Genomic DNA, 16,578 nt, shown 5'->3' with positions numbered 1-16,578 from the left:
GCAAAGGCATTCGACTGTGTGGATCATAACAAATTATGGATAACATTGTGAAGAATGGGAATTCCAGAACACTTAATTGTGCTCATGAAGAACCTGTACATAGATCAAGAGGCATTTATTCAAACACAAGAAGGGGCTACTGCATGGTTTAAAGTCAGAAAAGATGCGTGTGAGGCTAGTAAGATTTCACCATATTTATTCAACCTTATGCTGAGCAAATAATCTGAGAAGCTGAACTATATGAAGAAGAACAAGGCATCAGGAGTGGAGGAAGACTCATTAACCACCTGTGTTATGCAGATGACACAACCTTGCTTGCTGAAAGTGAAGAGGACTTGAAGCACTCATTGATGAAGGTAGAAAACCACAGCCTTCAGTATGGATTACACCTCAACATAAAGAAAACAAAAATCCTTACGACTGGACCAATAAGCAACATCATAATAAACAGAGAAAAGATGGAAGTTGTCAAGGATTTCATTTTACTTGGATCCACAATCAACACCCATGGAAACAACAGTCAAGAAATCAAAAGACACATTGCACTGGGCAATTCTTCTTCAAAAGACCTCTTTAAAGTGTTCTAAAGCAAAGATGTCACCTTGAAGGTTAAGGTGCGCCTGACCCCAGCCATGGTGTTTTCATTTGCCTCATATGCATGTGAAAGCTGGACAGTGAATAAGGAAGAGCAAGGAAGAATTTATGCCTTTGAATTGTGGTGTTGGTGAAGAATATTGACTATACCATGGACTGCCAAAAAATGAAAAAATCTGTTTTGGAAGAAGTACAACCAGAATGCTCCTTAGAAGCAAGGATGACGAGACTACATCTTACATACTTTGGACATGTTATCAGGAGGGATCAGTCCCTGGAGAAGGACATCATGCTTGGTAAAGGGTCAGCAAAAAAGAGCAAAACCTTCAATGAGATGGATTGACACAGCAGCTGCAACAATAGATTCAAGCATAAAAACTATTGTGAGGATGGTGCAGGACCCAGCCATGTTTCGTTCTGTTGTACATAGGGTCGCTATGAGTTGGAACCGACTTGACAGCACCTAACAATAACACATACATACATATATATATAAACAGACACACACACACACACACACACACACACATACATATATGTATACATATACATATATATATATATTTAAACAATTTTTGCTGGCCTGTGCTATCAGAAAGTATCCATTTAAAAAAAAAAACTATGTTTTGATGCCAAGCACAATTTGTAAATTCTTAGTGTCCTGTGTAATAGAACAGAGGTGATTATTAGTCCATGAATTGCCATGGCTTCTTCTGGAATATGTTTCTACCTTCCTTTGGCCTGTGTGCTGGAGAGAGCTGACTCCTTAGTGGGTTTTTTTTTTTTTTTTAATTGTTGTAGTTTAAGTGAAAGTTTACAATTCAAGTTAGTCTCTCATATAAAGATTTATACATACATTGTTATGTGACCCTAATTGCTCTCCCTATATTGTGACAGCATGCTCCTCCTTTCCACCCCTGATTTCCTGTGTCCATTCAACCAGCTCCTAACCCTCTCTGCCTTTTCATCTCACCTCTGGACAGAAGCTCCCCATTTAGTCTCATGTATCTACTTCAGCTAAGAAGCACACTCTTCACAAATATCATTTTACGTCTCACAGTCTAGTCTAATCTTTGTCTGAAGAGTTGGCCTCTGGAATTGTTTCAGTTCTGTTGACAGAGAGTCTGGGGGCCATGCTTTCTGGGGTTCCTCTAGTCTCAGTCAGACCATTAAGTCTGGTCTTTTTACTAGAATTTGAGTTCTGCACCTCACACTTCCCCTGCTCCATCAGGGACTCTCTGTTGTGTTCCCTGTCAGGGCGGTCATTGTTGGTAGCCAGGCACCATCTGGTTTTTCTGGTCTCAGGCTGATGGAGTCTCTGGGTTATATGGCCCTTTTGCCTCTTGGGCTAATATTTTCCTTGTGACTATGGTGTTCTTCATTCTCCTTTACTCCAGGTGGTTGGGACCAACGGCCACCCGCTAGCTTTTAAGACCCCAGATGCCACTCACCAAAGTAGGATGCAGACCTTTTCTTAATGATTTCCTTAGTGTTTTGATGGCATAGATTGAGAAAAATTCTGCTCATATGAATCACTTCTATTTTCATTTAGATAAAATTGCCTTCCAAATATTTGAACAACAAAAAAATAATTTTAACAATTGTTCAAATAAGATTTCTTTAAGAGAGAAATCTATCTGAATACATTTTAGATTGTTACAACTTAGATTTCTTAAATGTTTGTAACTTTTGGATATCATCTCACATATTATTATGATTTTACAGATTTTCATTTATAATATTCAAACAACTTTGAACAGAACAAATAAAGATTTATTGCAGTCAAGGAATTATAAACAGTATGTTTTATTACTTACGGTCAAATTAATCACTCATTGGATTTATGTTATACCATATTTACTTAAAAATGAAGAATATAAACCTATCCTAAACATATAATTTTATATGACCATATAATGACACAATACTCAATTTTGTAACATCCTTACTAGCATTGTTAGTTTTATAATTTACCATGAGTATTACAGGTAGTCCCCAACTTACAACATACTCGAGTTACAACGAACTGCACTTAGGACTGTCTGTTTATTTTGTGTATCTTATCGTTAGTAATATGTAATACATAAGTTTGTATGTAATGTTTCTAACCCCTAAAGACAAATAAGGTCAGATTTTTAAAGATACTGTTAATAAAAGACAATAATAATGAGAACTAAAGAAAAAAAATGAGGTATCCGATTTACATCGGAACCAACTTAGAACAGAGTCATTGAACAAAACCCTGTCGTAAGTCAGGGAGATCCTGTATAACAGTGTTTGTGTAATTCCTTCTATTCTGGAAATAAGGAGGAAAAACAACTTTAGCAATGTTAGTTATAAAATATTTAAAAGAACACCTGGGAGATGTTTTGATATTTAATATAACTTAACATATTTATATTCTGAAACTTATTATAATAAATTAATTCAAATCATTATACCTTTTACTTTACTTTCCTGTTCCACAGTTTTCTCATTTCTAAAATAAGGATGTGTGCTAAAAATAATTATGATGATTAATGATAACTTTTACTTTAGGCAGCATTTCCCAAGCTAAACTGTATTGCAGAATAATTAACTTCCTAAATTCTCTACCAAGAGCTGAGAAAGAAAGACGAGAAGAGAGAAGAAATAAATTACGTTGACCAAATACCCATTTGAGAAAGGAATTGTATGTAATGCTAAAATATTTTCTCATTGATTTTGAGACTGGGACTGTATTTGTGGACGAATGAACTTAAATAAACTGTAGAAATAGCTTATACAACAAACTAAAATATTCTATTTAAATGTTGCTGTCAGGATAGTTTTGTAAGGCTTTAAATATTACAAGGTGTAGTAAGATCACTATTTTTGGATACCTTAAACTCAGCTAATTTCCTCTTTCTCTCTCCCATAAATTGGGAAATGTTTTTCAGGTAACTCTGTTGTGCGCTGTGATTTTGAATTTGATCTTTGTTCCTGGGAGCAGGATCAGGACGACGACTTTGACTGGAATCTGAAAGCTAGCAGCATCCCCACTGTAGGCACAGAGCCAGCTGCTGATCATACTTTACAAAATTCATCTGGTCATTACATCTTTATAAAGAGCTTGTTCACTCAGCAGCCCATGAGAGAAGCCAGAATTTCAAGCCCAGTCATAAGTAAGAGAAGCAAAAACTGCAAGGTATGGAAAACACAGAAATATTGTGAGCAACTGCTGATAGATACAGTTAAATATAGAAAATAGAATGGCCAGGACAAGACCAAAGATGAGCTTGAATTTATTTAACTTGGGATATGTGAGAAAGGGAGACTAAGGATGAAAGAGAAGGATTGTCAGAACTGTTGGAAGAATTTATGCTATTGTCAAAAACTATGTGTAACACAAAAGAAGTAAAATATCAGTTGCTACCCTTCAAGGAGTTTACTACTTATTGGAATTATGAGAATTTCACCATCAGAAAAAAAAAAAAAAAAGTGAAACAATTAGCAGTATATAGTTAAATATCTCCAAGAGTTAATTTTAGAGATTATTGGGGCCACAGTAAAATGGTCAAAGAAGTCTTCAAGGAGAAAGGAAGACTGAACCCTGCCCTAAAAATACAGAGGAATTTCTAAAGGCAGGAAGAAAAAATGGTTTGGTCATTATCTGGTAGAAAATTTAAGAAAACATCTATGGAGTGTTAAAAGTATAAATAGGGTTCTATGGATCTTTGGGCCAAATAGCTTTCTGTGATGACAACATATTTGCAAAGTTCTTCCCTTTGTTTGCTTGGTTGTTGTCTATATTCCAAAAAGTTTCCTAGCTAGGCTAGAACTATATTTAGTTTTACTTATAAATTAAGCACTCACAGCATAGTTTACAAGAACTTTGTTTACAATAGACTGATATGTAAATAAATGTACCATTTATATTTACTATGAGAAATGCAAACAGTTAAGATCCTAACAATGCATCCTGACTCATATGTTTCCCGATATATGAACACTAAAAGGAAAGCTAATTACAAGTTGCTAGATGATCAAATAATCAGGCTGGGAGATAATAATGTGATTTAAACCTTTATTGGTTTCAAATTATAATATTCTGGTATACCTATCTCCACAGCAGCTAGAGCTTTTTATCCTTGGGAGGAAAAGATTTTCAATCTTTGATCAAGGGCTCCCATATTATACCTGCACTCAATAGAGATACTTGTTTCTCTTCTGTTTCCTATGTTTATGGTGACCAGCCTTCAGCATCCTACCATGTCACAGTCTTACTATATGTTAAATCTGTAGTCTAGTTTAAGACTAGTTTTTGTATCTCATAGTTTAACTCTCCTGGGGCAATCTCATCTTGCTCATCTATTCAGACAATTTGATAGACAGGATTTTCTGCAAGGGAGTGACATGATCAGATCAGAGTTTTAGAGAGATAACTGGATCAGCTGTCTAGAGCATAGACAAAGGGAAGAGAAAAGCCCACATCTCTATTTGATCAAATTGCTAGCCAAGCAGATTGGAAAAATCCTATAGACACAGAGCCTCTGTGAAGAGCCACTATGCACCTTGCAATGAAGAGTGTGTAAAGGTCTTTCAAGATGACAGAGATTATAGAAAAATGTGACCTGGTACAGAAGCTCCATAGACACATCCAAACTCCCTGAGGGACTGAATTACTGGGCTGAGGGCTGTGGGGACCATGGTCTCAGGGAACATCTAGCTCAATTGGCATAACATGGTTTATAAAGAAAATGTTCTACATTCTACCTTAGTGAGTAGCATCTGGGGTCTTAAAAGCCTATGAACAGCTATCTAAGATACTACACTGGTCTCACCCTTTTGGGAGCAAGGGTGAATGAAGAAAACAAGATACAAGGGAAGATTAGTCCAGAGGACTAATGGACCACAGCTACCACGGCCTCTACCAGACTGAGTCCAGTACAACTAGATGGTGCCTGGCTACCACCACTGACTGCTCTGACAGGCATCACAACAGAGGGTCCTGGACAGAGCTGGAGAAAAAAGTAGAACAAAATTCTAACTCACAAGAAAGACCAGACTTACTGGCCTGGCAGAGACTGGACAAACCCTGAGAGTATGGCCCCCAGACACCCTTTTAGCTCAGTAATGAAGTCACTCCCGAGGTTCACCGTTTAGCCAAAGACTAAACAGGGCTGTAAAACAAAATGAGACTAATGGGGCACAGCAGCCCAGGGACAAGGACTAGAAGGCAGCAGGGGACAGGAAAGCTGATAACAGGGAACCTAAGATCGAGAAGGGAGAGTGTTGACATGTCGTGGGGCCGTTAACCAATGTCATAAAACAATGTGCGTACCTACTCTTTGATGAGAAACTATTTGTTCTGTAAACCTTCATCTAAAGTACAATAAAAAAAAAAAAGAAAAATGTGACCTGGAAAAACGGAGTCGGTAAATGGTTACCTTAGCATCCTGTTTCTTAAATGTATGACAGCCTGATGGGTAAGCTAACAAATGATTAAAACCGCTTACTATGCTCCCAGGTTAATGTTATGTACTGAGGACAGAATGGAGAATAAGGGAGATGCGGTCCTCTCCTCACAGGGCTATAGCTGAATGCTTTTTAAAATAAAAAATGTTTTTTAAGAAATAGTAAAAGGAGTTCTTAAAAATGATTACACAGAAAGGAATGACTAAAGTTTGGAAACACTGCACTAAGGTGGGGAATGTGAACCATGAGAGTTTGTTGCTCTTTACTTCTTTCATCCTACATGAACAGAGAGTGGCTCTTAGTACCTTATGACTTCTTATATATTTTGATTAGTAGAATCAGTAACAGCTACACGTGAACATAAACAAAACAGGAGCAACAGAAATTTTTTCAATTTTCTTATACTTAGATCTCAGTCAACAAGCATGAATTGCAAAGCTAGTATTTAAAGCAGGTTTGCAAGACTTCAGCCAAGACTTCAGCTATTCAGATAACCCTTGTTCTGGCTCTTTCAGCAAATATACTTGCCTGGAATACTTTTCACCTAGATATCCTTCCATAGGGCTCATCCTGTCACCTCCTTCAGGTCCCCTCTCAAATGTCAGCATGACAGTGAGACCTTCCCTGACCAGTTCTGTTTAAAAAGCAACCCCCACAACCTTTCCCATTCACTTTCCCAGCTTTATATGTCTTCATAGCACTTCATACCATGTCTTAGTCTTCTAGGGCTGCCATAACAAAACACCACAAAGTGGGTGGCTTTAAAGAACAGAAACCTATTTTTTCATAGTTCTGAAGAAGTCCAAATTCAGGATATCAGCAGAGCTATGCTCTCTCTCTCTCTCTGTTGGCTTTGGGGGAAGATCTTTCCTTGTCTCTTTCAGCTTCTGGCCTGTAGACAGATCCTCACATGCTATCTACCCCATGTGTCTGCCTGTTTCCATGTCTGTTCTACCCTTTTATTAGATACCACGAGAAAGGGATTAGGATTAGGACCCATACTACTCTGGTATGACTTAATCGATACCTTCAAAAAAAAAAGACTATTTCCCCAGACATGGTTACATCCTCAGGTATAGGAATTAAAATTTCAACATATCTTTTCTGGGGGACACAATTCAATCCAAAACATACCATTTGACTCATTACATATTGTAGTTATTTCTTTTTGTTGTTCATCTATCCCCACAAGACTGTAAACTCCATGAGAGTGGAGATTTTTGTCAGTTTTGTTTACCACCACATCCCCAATGCAAACCATAGTGCCTAACATACAGTAGGTGTTTAACAAGTATATACTAAATGGATAACTAAATAAACCAAAAACTAAACCCATTGCCAATTGAGTTGATTCCGACTCATATTGACTAAATAGTCCTTTTTAAAGTTTGTGTAGCCCGACCTATTTTAATATGCTGAAAATGGCATACTTCTCTTCTTTCTCACCCTTGAAAGGTGACTTATTTTTTTTTTTTTTCCCCCTTTCTGCCTTTGGCCCTTCCAGAACAATTGACAGTGAACTCTTTCCTGCTTTGATGAGTTAATTTCTTTCCACATACCTCCATCCTTTCTCCTGTACTGATTCCCCTTGACACTTCTCTTTCCTTCATCTACTCTCAAAACATCCAAAATCACAAATAGGCTCTTGAAACCATGGAGAATTGAGATGTGGCTATTATGCTGCATTCCGTTAAGGTTTGGAGACCCAAAACTTAAAAGTGTTCCCAAAAATTATCCAGAAAGTCACATTAGTGAAAGTTAAGAATTACAAATCATAAACCACCATCATAAATACCACATTCTATATCATATATATGGTTTACTTTTGCTTAACATATTCATATAATTGATCAAAACATATTTATATCTTTATATTTGCTTATGCTTCTTTATATATAATACACAAATACCTATTAACCCTTTGAAATGATTTTCTCTGTGTAGTTCATTAACCAGCCTTTGTGGATAATTAATCTTATGACCTTAGAGTAATGTGGGAGTGAAAATTGTGTGGAAGGCAGTGGAGACATACTGTTTATTTCTTCCTCAAACCAATATTCTCACAAGTAGTGAGAGGCGGTAGGAAACTGATATCTATTTGTTTTGCAAGTAATAGGATGTAAGAGAACCTGTTTCTAACATTTTTACTTGATGTCCTGGAATTTCTGGGTGAATGTATTCAGCCCAGTGCTAGTCTCACTATTTTGAATTAGAAATCAGCAAAAAGAAAAAAAAAATGAGAGCAATTAATAGGCTAAAATGATCACCATTATTTATTTGTACATTCCTCTGTTTCATCTAGAAATTTCAATGTTAGCCTAAAAGAGTTTTGATCTTCTAACAGCTAAAAATGCTATTGAAGACGTTTAGAAATGCTACTGTCAGCTAACTGGGCAGTAAAATGAAGCAATAACCTTTTGAGAAATATATAGTGATGTTTAATATCTTTCACAGTTTACATAGTTGCTATCAATATTTTCTACATTCTGGGATAATAGAAACTATGTGAATGGTACTGAATTCTTTTATGCTAAAAATTTTAAAAGGATTTTTTGAGATCATTTATACATGTAATAAATGTTATATAAAATCTTCAGAAACAAACTGACCTGCCATGTATGTTCTTTAGCTATTTTATGAAAAATTTAAAAAGTCAACTTATGTTATTTGAGCAGAAAATCCTTTAGTAGAAAAATATAGTATTTTTTTTTATATTTCTTAAAAACTATCAAAAGCACAATTTCCCTTTTACAAAAATTCACCAAGTGAAAATTTAATAACTAAAACAATACAAAATGGATGATTCTGAATATTAAACTTTATTTAAAAGTTGATAAAAATTAAGTTTTAGTCAAATGTATTTTCTTCTGCTTTTTTCTGTTTTCCGAGTTACTTGATACTTTCTCAAAAATAAAACTAAAACACACCAGATTTTCTTTTTTTAAAAATTCAAATAGTTTCTCATTAAACAGTCAGTACACTTTTTTTTTATGACATTGGTTAACAACCTCATGACATGTCAACACACTCCCTTCTCGACCTTGGGGGACCTTTTCTTTTGGTGAAAATATACATACCCAAAGTTACACCATTTCAAAAGTTTCTACATGTACAATTCAGTGACATCGATTAATTTCTTCCAGTTGTGCTGCTATTCTCACTATCCTTTTCCAAATTATTCCATCACCATTATCTTCAACTCACTACCCCCTAGGCTTCCCATCAAACCTTCTGAGTTACTGTTGTCCGTTTGATGTCACATAGATAATTCTTTTTTTGTTGTTGTTCCTTACATGAAAGTTTCCAGAACAAATAGTTTCTCATTAAAGTCAGTACACATATTGCCCTGTGACAATGGTTAACAACCCCACGACATGTCAACACTCTCCCTTCTCAACCTTGGGTTCCCTATTACCAGCTTTCCTGTCCCCTCCTGCCTTCTAGTCCTTGTCCCTGGACTGTTGTGCCTCATTATTCCCGTATTGTTTTATGAGGCTGTCCAATCCCCGGCTGAACGGTGAACTTCAGGAGTGACTTCACCAGGGAGGTAAAAGGGTGTCCAGGGGCCATACTCTTGGGGTTTCTCCTGTCTGTAAGGCCAGTAAATCTGGTCTTTTTTTTGTGAGTTAGAATTTTGTTCTACATCGTTTTCCAGGTCTGTCCAGGACAGTCTATTGTGATCCAGGTCGAAGCAGTCAGTGGTGGTAGCCGGGCACCATCTAGCTGTACTGAACTCAGTCTGGTGGAGGCCATGGTAGCTGTGGTCCATTAGTCCTTTGGACTAATCTTTTCCTTGTATTTATTCTCCCTTGCTCCAGAAGGGTTGAGACCAGTGGATTATCTTAGATGGCTGCTCACAGGCTTTTAACACCTCAGATGCTACTCACCAAGGTAGAATGTAGAACATTGTCTTTATAAACTGTGTTATGCTAATTGAGCTAGATATTCTCTGAGACCATGATCCCCACAGCCCTCCACCCAGCAATTCAGTCCCTCAGGGAGTTTGAAGTGTCTATGGCGCTTCCATAACCTTTCCTTGTATAAGTTGTGCTGGCTTCCCCAGTATTGTGTACTGTCTTAGCCTTTACCAAAGTTACTACTTATCTGTTGTCTGTTGAGTTCCCCCCAATCCCTCTCATCCTTCATAACCAACAAAGATTGTTTCTTTTTGTGTGCAAACTTTTACATGAGTTTTTACAGTAGAGGCCTCATACATTATTTGTCCTTTTGTGATTGACTAATTTCACTCAGCATAATGTCCTCCAGTTTCATCCATGTTATGAGATGCTTCACAGATTCTTTGTTGTTCTTTATCTTTGCATAATACTCCACTGTGTGTATGTACCATAGTTTGTTTTTCCATTCATCTGTTGATGGGCATCTAGGTTATTTCTATCTTTTTGCTATTGTGAACAGTGCTGCAATGAATATGGGTGTGCATATGTCTATTCGTGTGATGGCTCTTATTTCTCTAGGATATATTCCTAGGAGTAGGATTGCATTTTGTAGTGCTTTTTTTTGTGGTGCTGATGTTTTCTTTGTTCCTCTTACTCTCCTGTGCTGAGTTCCTTTTGTTTGTGGATTTTTTTTTTCATTAGTTTTTGCAGGTTTTGTTTTTACTGAGACTTTATGTTTTTCTTCTTTATTTTGAAGAGTAGGTTTATTAGCTTTCTTTGTGATTACCTTGAAAGTTACCCTTATCTTCTTTGATTTGAACGAGTCTATTATTACTTGGTATCGCCTTGCCTTCCTCTCCATTAGAAGGTTCTACACCTCTATTGTTTATACCCTCTTATTGTTCTGATGCTCTTGTCATTTACAGATTAACCTCTCTGGTTCCCTCTTGTAATTCTTTTGGTTTTGCATAGTCCTTAAGAGTTCATTTCCTAGGTTGGTATCTGGCTAGTACAATCCTGTGTCCTATATTCAGCCTGTGGCCTGATGTTGTTTGTTCTCAGATCAAAGGACTCCCTTTAATAAGTCTTGTATGTTCAGTTTGGTTTTTACATAGTCCCTTAATTTCTGTTTATCTGGAAATGACCTAATTTCACCATCATATTTGAACGAGAGTTTTGCAGGATATATTATTTTTGGCTGGCAATTTTTTATTTCAAGGTTTTACATAGGTCATCCCATTGCCTTCCTGCCTGCATGATTTCTGCTGAATAATCCGAGCTTAGTCTTATTGTTTCTCCTCTGTATGTGACTTTTTGTTTTTCTCGATCTGCACTCAGGATTCTTTGTTTGTCTTTGGTTTTGGTGAGTGTGATTATGATATGCCTTGGTGATTTTCTTTTGGAGTCTATCCTATATGGGGTTCATTGAGCTTCTTGAATGGTCAGCTTTTCATCTTTCATGATATTGGGGAAGTTTTCTGTCAGCAATTCTTCAATGATCCTCTCTGTGTTTTCTGTTTTCTCCCCCTGTTCTGGAAATCCGATCACGCACAGATTTTTCCTTTTGATTGTATCCAACATAATTCTCAAGGTTTCTTCATTTTTCTTTGTTCTTTTTTCTGATTTTCCCTCAGAGTTGTATCCAAGTGTTTGTCTTCAATTTCACTGATCCTATCTTCCATCATTTCAAACCTGCTCCTCAGCCCTTCTATGACACTGTCCATTTCTGAAATCTTGTTATCTTTTGGATTTCTAATTGTTGTTTTTGTATGATTTCTAGTTGTGAATTTATTTTGGCATTTTGTTCCTGCATTGTTTTCTTGAATTCTTCCATTTTTTGTCCGTATTTTCCATGAATTTGTCTATTTTTTCCTCATTTTTGTCTGCTTTTTGCTTAAATTATTGGATAATTCTGAATATTAGAAATTTGAATTCCCTATCAGTTAGGTCTAGTGCCCTTTCTTCTACTGGAAGGTCATCTGGTGCTTTATTTTGGACACCTACTGGAACCATCCTGTCCTATTTTTGTAAATGTTTTGATATTTTCTGCTGTCTTCAGGGCATTTAGTAGTTATTTTTCTTGTTTACTGATTGTAGGTTTATTGTTTTATCTTGCTTTTTTGTTTTGTTTATGTCTGAGCTGGCGGGCTACGCGTTCTTTGTTGTTTGCTTATCTGTGGGCATGATACTTTTAATATCCTTCTCCAATGGGCAGGGTCGGTCACTCAGATATGGTACAGCAGTGCAGGTCCAGCTGAAGGGGAGTTGCTGGGATGGGTTGTTTGTGGCACATACCAGAGCTGACAGTGCAGACCGGGAATCAGTGCAGGGCAGGTTCCAGTAGGCCATGCCTGTGCTGCTTGGAAGTGTGATGTTTTACGCACGGTACAGGTAAGCAGGAAGTAGGGGGTAGATTGTGATGTGCAGAGCTAGGATGGGTATGGGAAAGATGAGAGAGAGGAGAGAGGAACAGGAGCCAAAAACATACACACAAACAAAAAAGAGTGCTAAGGGAGCTTGCTATTGGAGTGGAGAGATGAGAGACTGAGAAATGCGAAAAAACAAAAATGAAAAGAAAAAGCGTAAAAGAAAAAAATGAATAAATCGAGAAACTGGAAATGAAGAAAGATGAAAAGGAAATAAGAGATAGACGAAAACAAAATAAAGAAACAAAAAAAACAAAAGCAAAAAAATAAATAAATGCCTCCGGGGATGTCCCTGTGTGTCTGCACAGAGTAAGGGAGTAGTTTCCAAGCCGTGTGGTACTGCCTGGCTAGAAGGGGCTCCCAAACCAAGAAAATAAAAAGAAAACAAACAAACAAATCAAAACAGAACAAATCACAGCAAAGAAACAAACAAACAGAAAGCCCCAGGGTCCCACCAGCGTGGCGGCACGGGCCAGGAAGCAGTTTCACAGTCAAGTGGTGTTTTGCAGCCTTTCAGGAAGAAGAAAAGATAGTGCATGGAGCCAGGTATTTGAGAGAAAGGAGGGGGAGGTGGTGAGAGGTAAGGAAAAAATGTAAAGAAGCGGAAAAAAGCAACACCAGAAGCCAACAAAAGGCACTTGGAGCTGGCCAATGCTGGCGGGTGGAATCCAAGTGACACCAGGGTGAAGCTGGTGCTTCCTGGCCAAGAGACAGGAAGCAGAGGAGGCTAAGTGGGGATGAAGAATGGTGGGGGGTGAGAAAGCCTGTATCGCTGGTTACCAGTTGTTCTGTCTCCTGCTGGAAGCTCTGTGAAGTTGCTTTCTCATTCCCCCTGTTCACTGATCTCCAATAGGAGTCCAAGATGGCAGATCCATGCTGTGGTAGCTGATGGGGGACCTCTGTATGTATCTCTCCTTGCTCTCTGTTTTTGGTCAGTTTCTTATTCCATTCGGTGCTTGGCTGAGTTCTTTATCTCTTCATTTGATGCTTAGGGTTACAGGATTGACGTGTGAGTCTGTTTGACTTAGTTTTTCTGATCTTTGCTGCAGAAGGGTGGCCTGGTGCTTCTGACTATAGAGCCATGTTGCCTGGAAGTCCAACACACCAGATTTTCTATATGTTGAGTCTATATCTAAATGTCTATCTCTATACATCTATAGATACTATGAAAATTGCAAATTAGTTGTAATCACAGAAAAGTAATTAAACATTAAACATGAAACATATATATTCCTGTTTGACTTCTGAGCTTTTCTCTTTAGACACTTCTTCTCAAAATGTTCAGGATTTTTTTTCATACTGTAGCAGCTAAAGATTTCATCCATCTCTATTTCCCCTGGTACCATGGCTATAGTTAGTCCCCACTCTTTGGAACATCTGTGTGAGAATAATGAAGTATGCCTAGAAGAAATGTCAGTTAATGAAGAATGTTCATTTTATGAATATTTATGATATAGATTGAACACAAAGAAGTAACTAAAGGTCATGTTGGGAATGATTGGATCTCACATATAAAAAATATGTTTATCAGGGAAGCAGAGTGACTTCCCAAATTTCATGAAAATCATTTCTGTCACTTGACATTGTGGAATACCTTTAAGCAGAGAAAATCAAATTGGGACATTTTTTTCTTTTAGGGGATGAGTGTGTGGGATGGGTACAAACAGAGATTGATGGAGGAAGAGTTCAAATCTCTGAGAAGCCCTGACGTTTCCAGTGAAAATATCTCTTTAGAAGAATTCAGTTCTTAGCAGAATTTTAATCATTCATGTTACACTAGGATTAGGTTGTGTTGTCATCAGGTGATCTCCATGGAAAAGAGCTTGTTTATATCAGTGGCATCAGTAGGGTTGGTGTTACCCAGTGCGGTAACACATAGTGTTACCCACCACCTCATGCTAATTATCACAATATTCTAGCTAAAACATCAGAAAATTTGACAAAATCAGTCACTATAAAAACACCGGCAGCAATGAAAACAACAGCTCGTGCTTGTAGCATGTGCAAATGAAACCACGTTATTCGAGGCTACATTGTAATTGGGTAATAATGACAGCTCTGACTAGAGTGCATTAGAAGGTCCAAAAAGTGTATTAGCATAGAGTTTTAGCCTTGAAGGTATATTGATACATGTAAGCTGGGCTTATGAAAATTTTTTGTTGTTATAGCTAACTACAGGGGTATTTTTCTAAAAAATAATAAACTTTTGCTGGAACACTGCACAAAAATTTTATAGACAGTCATTTTGATGTCACCCCTCTAAAGTGTCACCCGATGTGGTCTGCATCTCCTCACACATACCCCTAGTGATGTCACTGGTTTGTATGTTTCTTTGTATGTTAACCTGATGGCATCGTTCAGAAAATGGCCTTTGGAAGATAGGGAAGTGTTCACCATGACATAACATATGAGTTGTATTTGATGCACAAATAAAAAGCCAAACACAAAGTGGAGTACTTTGCAGACCATCTGAGGGCTGCAAGAAATCCAGGCCAAACCATGCCATGTGGTTGGCGACTGTTTTGTTTGATAATTGTTGATGCTGCCCAAGAGACTGGTCCAAGACCTTTTGTTTCTCATGCTAATGAGTCATGCCACTCAGGTTTCATCAGACCTCCCAGGACAATTCACAATGGTCACAGAGCTAAGTTTGGAAGGATTTATCAGTGGAAGAAACATTTCTGGATCTTAGAATAGTAGTTGAATAATTCCACCCAGCTAGGAAATTTGGGTAGAGTCACTTTACATGGCTCATCTATTCTTAGCTGATGCTCTTTTAAATCATGTTTGCATATATTGCTTAACGACATTTTTTAGCCTTTAAACACACTCATTTTTCTTTTTCTAGAGTGTAATTAATATACTTGACAGCATGAGTAGGAATCGACTTGATGGCAACGGACTTTTTTTTTAACCATACATGACTGCTAGTGTTGCAAAAATGTCTTTTTCCTGTGTGAAGATCGCCCACCATTACTGTTTTCCTTCATTCACCCAAATGACAAAACAGAAGTTTGTAAAAGGCTCTGAATTCCTATTGTTCCTAACCTGTGCTATTCCTTCTCCCAGAGTTTTCCCTGACTTTCCCGTTGCTGTGTAACAGTCATTCAAAATCTAGTAAACTCCAGCCTTGAAACATTAAATGCTAATTCCTAAAAATACTTTTATTAATTTTTACTCAGGGAAAAACTCCCAGTGCTGCTCTTCTAAAGCCTCTTTCTAGAATTTCAGGTAAAAGTTGGATAATTGTCGTTCTGGTGGTTTTGTTGTATAGTGGATCCCTAAGGATTTTGTAGAACTGAAAATGAGTTTGAAGTACATGGGAGTAGTGGAATAAGCAAGAGAATACTCTGCTATTTGGAAGAAAATGATTTTCATTTCATGAGATTGAAAGTGATGTTCTTTAGTCCCCACTATTTCTCAATTGTAAAATCTTTTTATATAATTCATTATTATTTGATAATATTGTACTTCTTTGACAGTAGACTCCTAAGAGTTTATGTGGGAATCCTGCTTTTAGAAGTCACAGAAAGAAAGTAAACCCTGCTTAGTTTTCTTCTACTAAAATGTTGCTTGATCTTTACTGTACTATCTTTCATACATGCCACATAATTCAAGGCTGGCCCAGTTTCGCTCAGTGTTAGAGTGCTCACAGGGCAGTAGAATATACAGGTCTAGTTTTCCTTCTAGGATGTTTTAATGTGCAAATGAAAATACAATTGAAAATGAAATGGAATTGGACTAATCACATATAACATTTCTATTCTTGTTTACAGATAATTTTTTACTATCACATGTATGGAAATGGCATTGGGGGCCTCACCTTGATCCAGGTATCAGTCTCAAACCAAACGAAGGTTCTATTTAACCTCACTGGAGAACAAGGCAATTTCTGGCAGAGGAAAGAACTATCACTGTTTGGTGATGAAGACTTCCAACTCAAATTTGAAGGTAGAGTTGGGAAAGGTCACTGTGGTGATATTGCACTTGATGACATTGTGCTCACAAGGAGTTGTCTATCATCCCACTCCATTAAAGAAGAACAAGCAATGCCTCTTCCAGCAGGTACATTTTTGTGTTTATTTTGTGTTCTTGCAAAGTGGAAGGTAGGAATGAAGGAAGAAAACAGAAAATAAGTGACATAAGCACCTAGTAATTCATTGCTTACATAATAGAAAAATAAAATCTTTTTGAATATAATAAAGTATCTTTGAAGTCTTTCCTCT

The 16,578-nt window shown here is 37.3% G+C and overlaps 1 protein-coding gene across 1 annotated transcript in view; it reads left to right on the top strand.

Moving 5' to 3' along the window:
- MALRD1 (MAM and LDL receptor class A domain containing 1) overlaps nt 1-16,578 on the top strand; it is a 964,362-nt gene that overhangs the window by 457,740 nt on the left and 490,044 nt on the right. The window contains 2 exon segments of the mRNA XM_012556720.1: nt 3,513-3,760; nt 16,129-16,417. Coding sequence (XP_012412174.1) covers nt 3,513-3,760; nt 16,129-16,417 — 537 coding nt within the window.

Source organism: Trichechus manatus, unplaced genomic scaffold (assembly GCF_000243295.1).
Source record: "Trichechus manatus latirostris isolate Lorelei unplaced genomic scaffold, TriManLat1.0 scaffold00075, whole genome shotgun sequence".
NCBI classification, from domain to species: domain Eukaryota; kingdom Metazoa; phylum Chordata; class Mammalia; order Sirenia; family Trichechidae; genus Trichechus; species Trichechus manatus.
The sequence above is the reverse complement of the archived record's forward strand: the minus strand, read 5'-3'. Positions and strand labels throughout refer to the sequence as shown.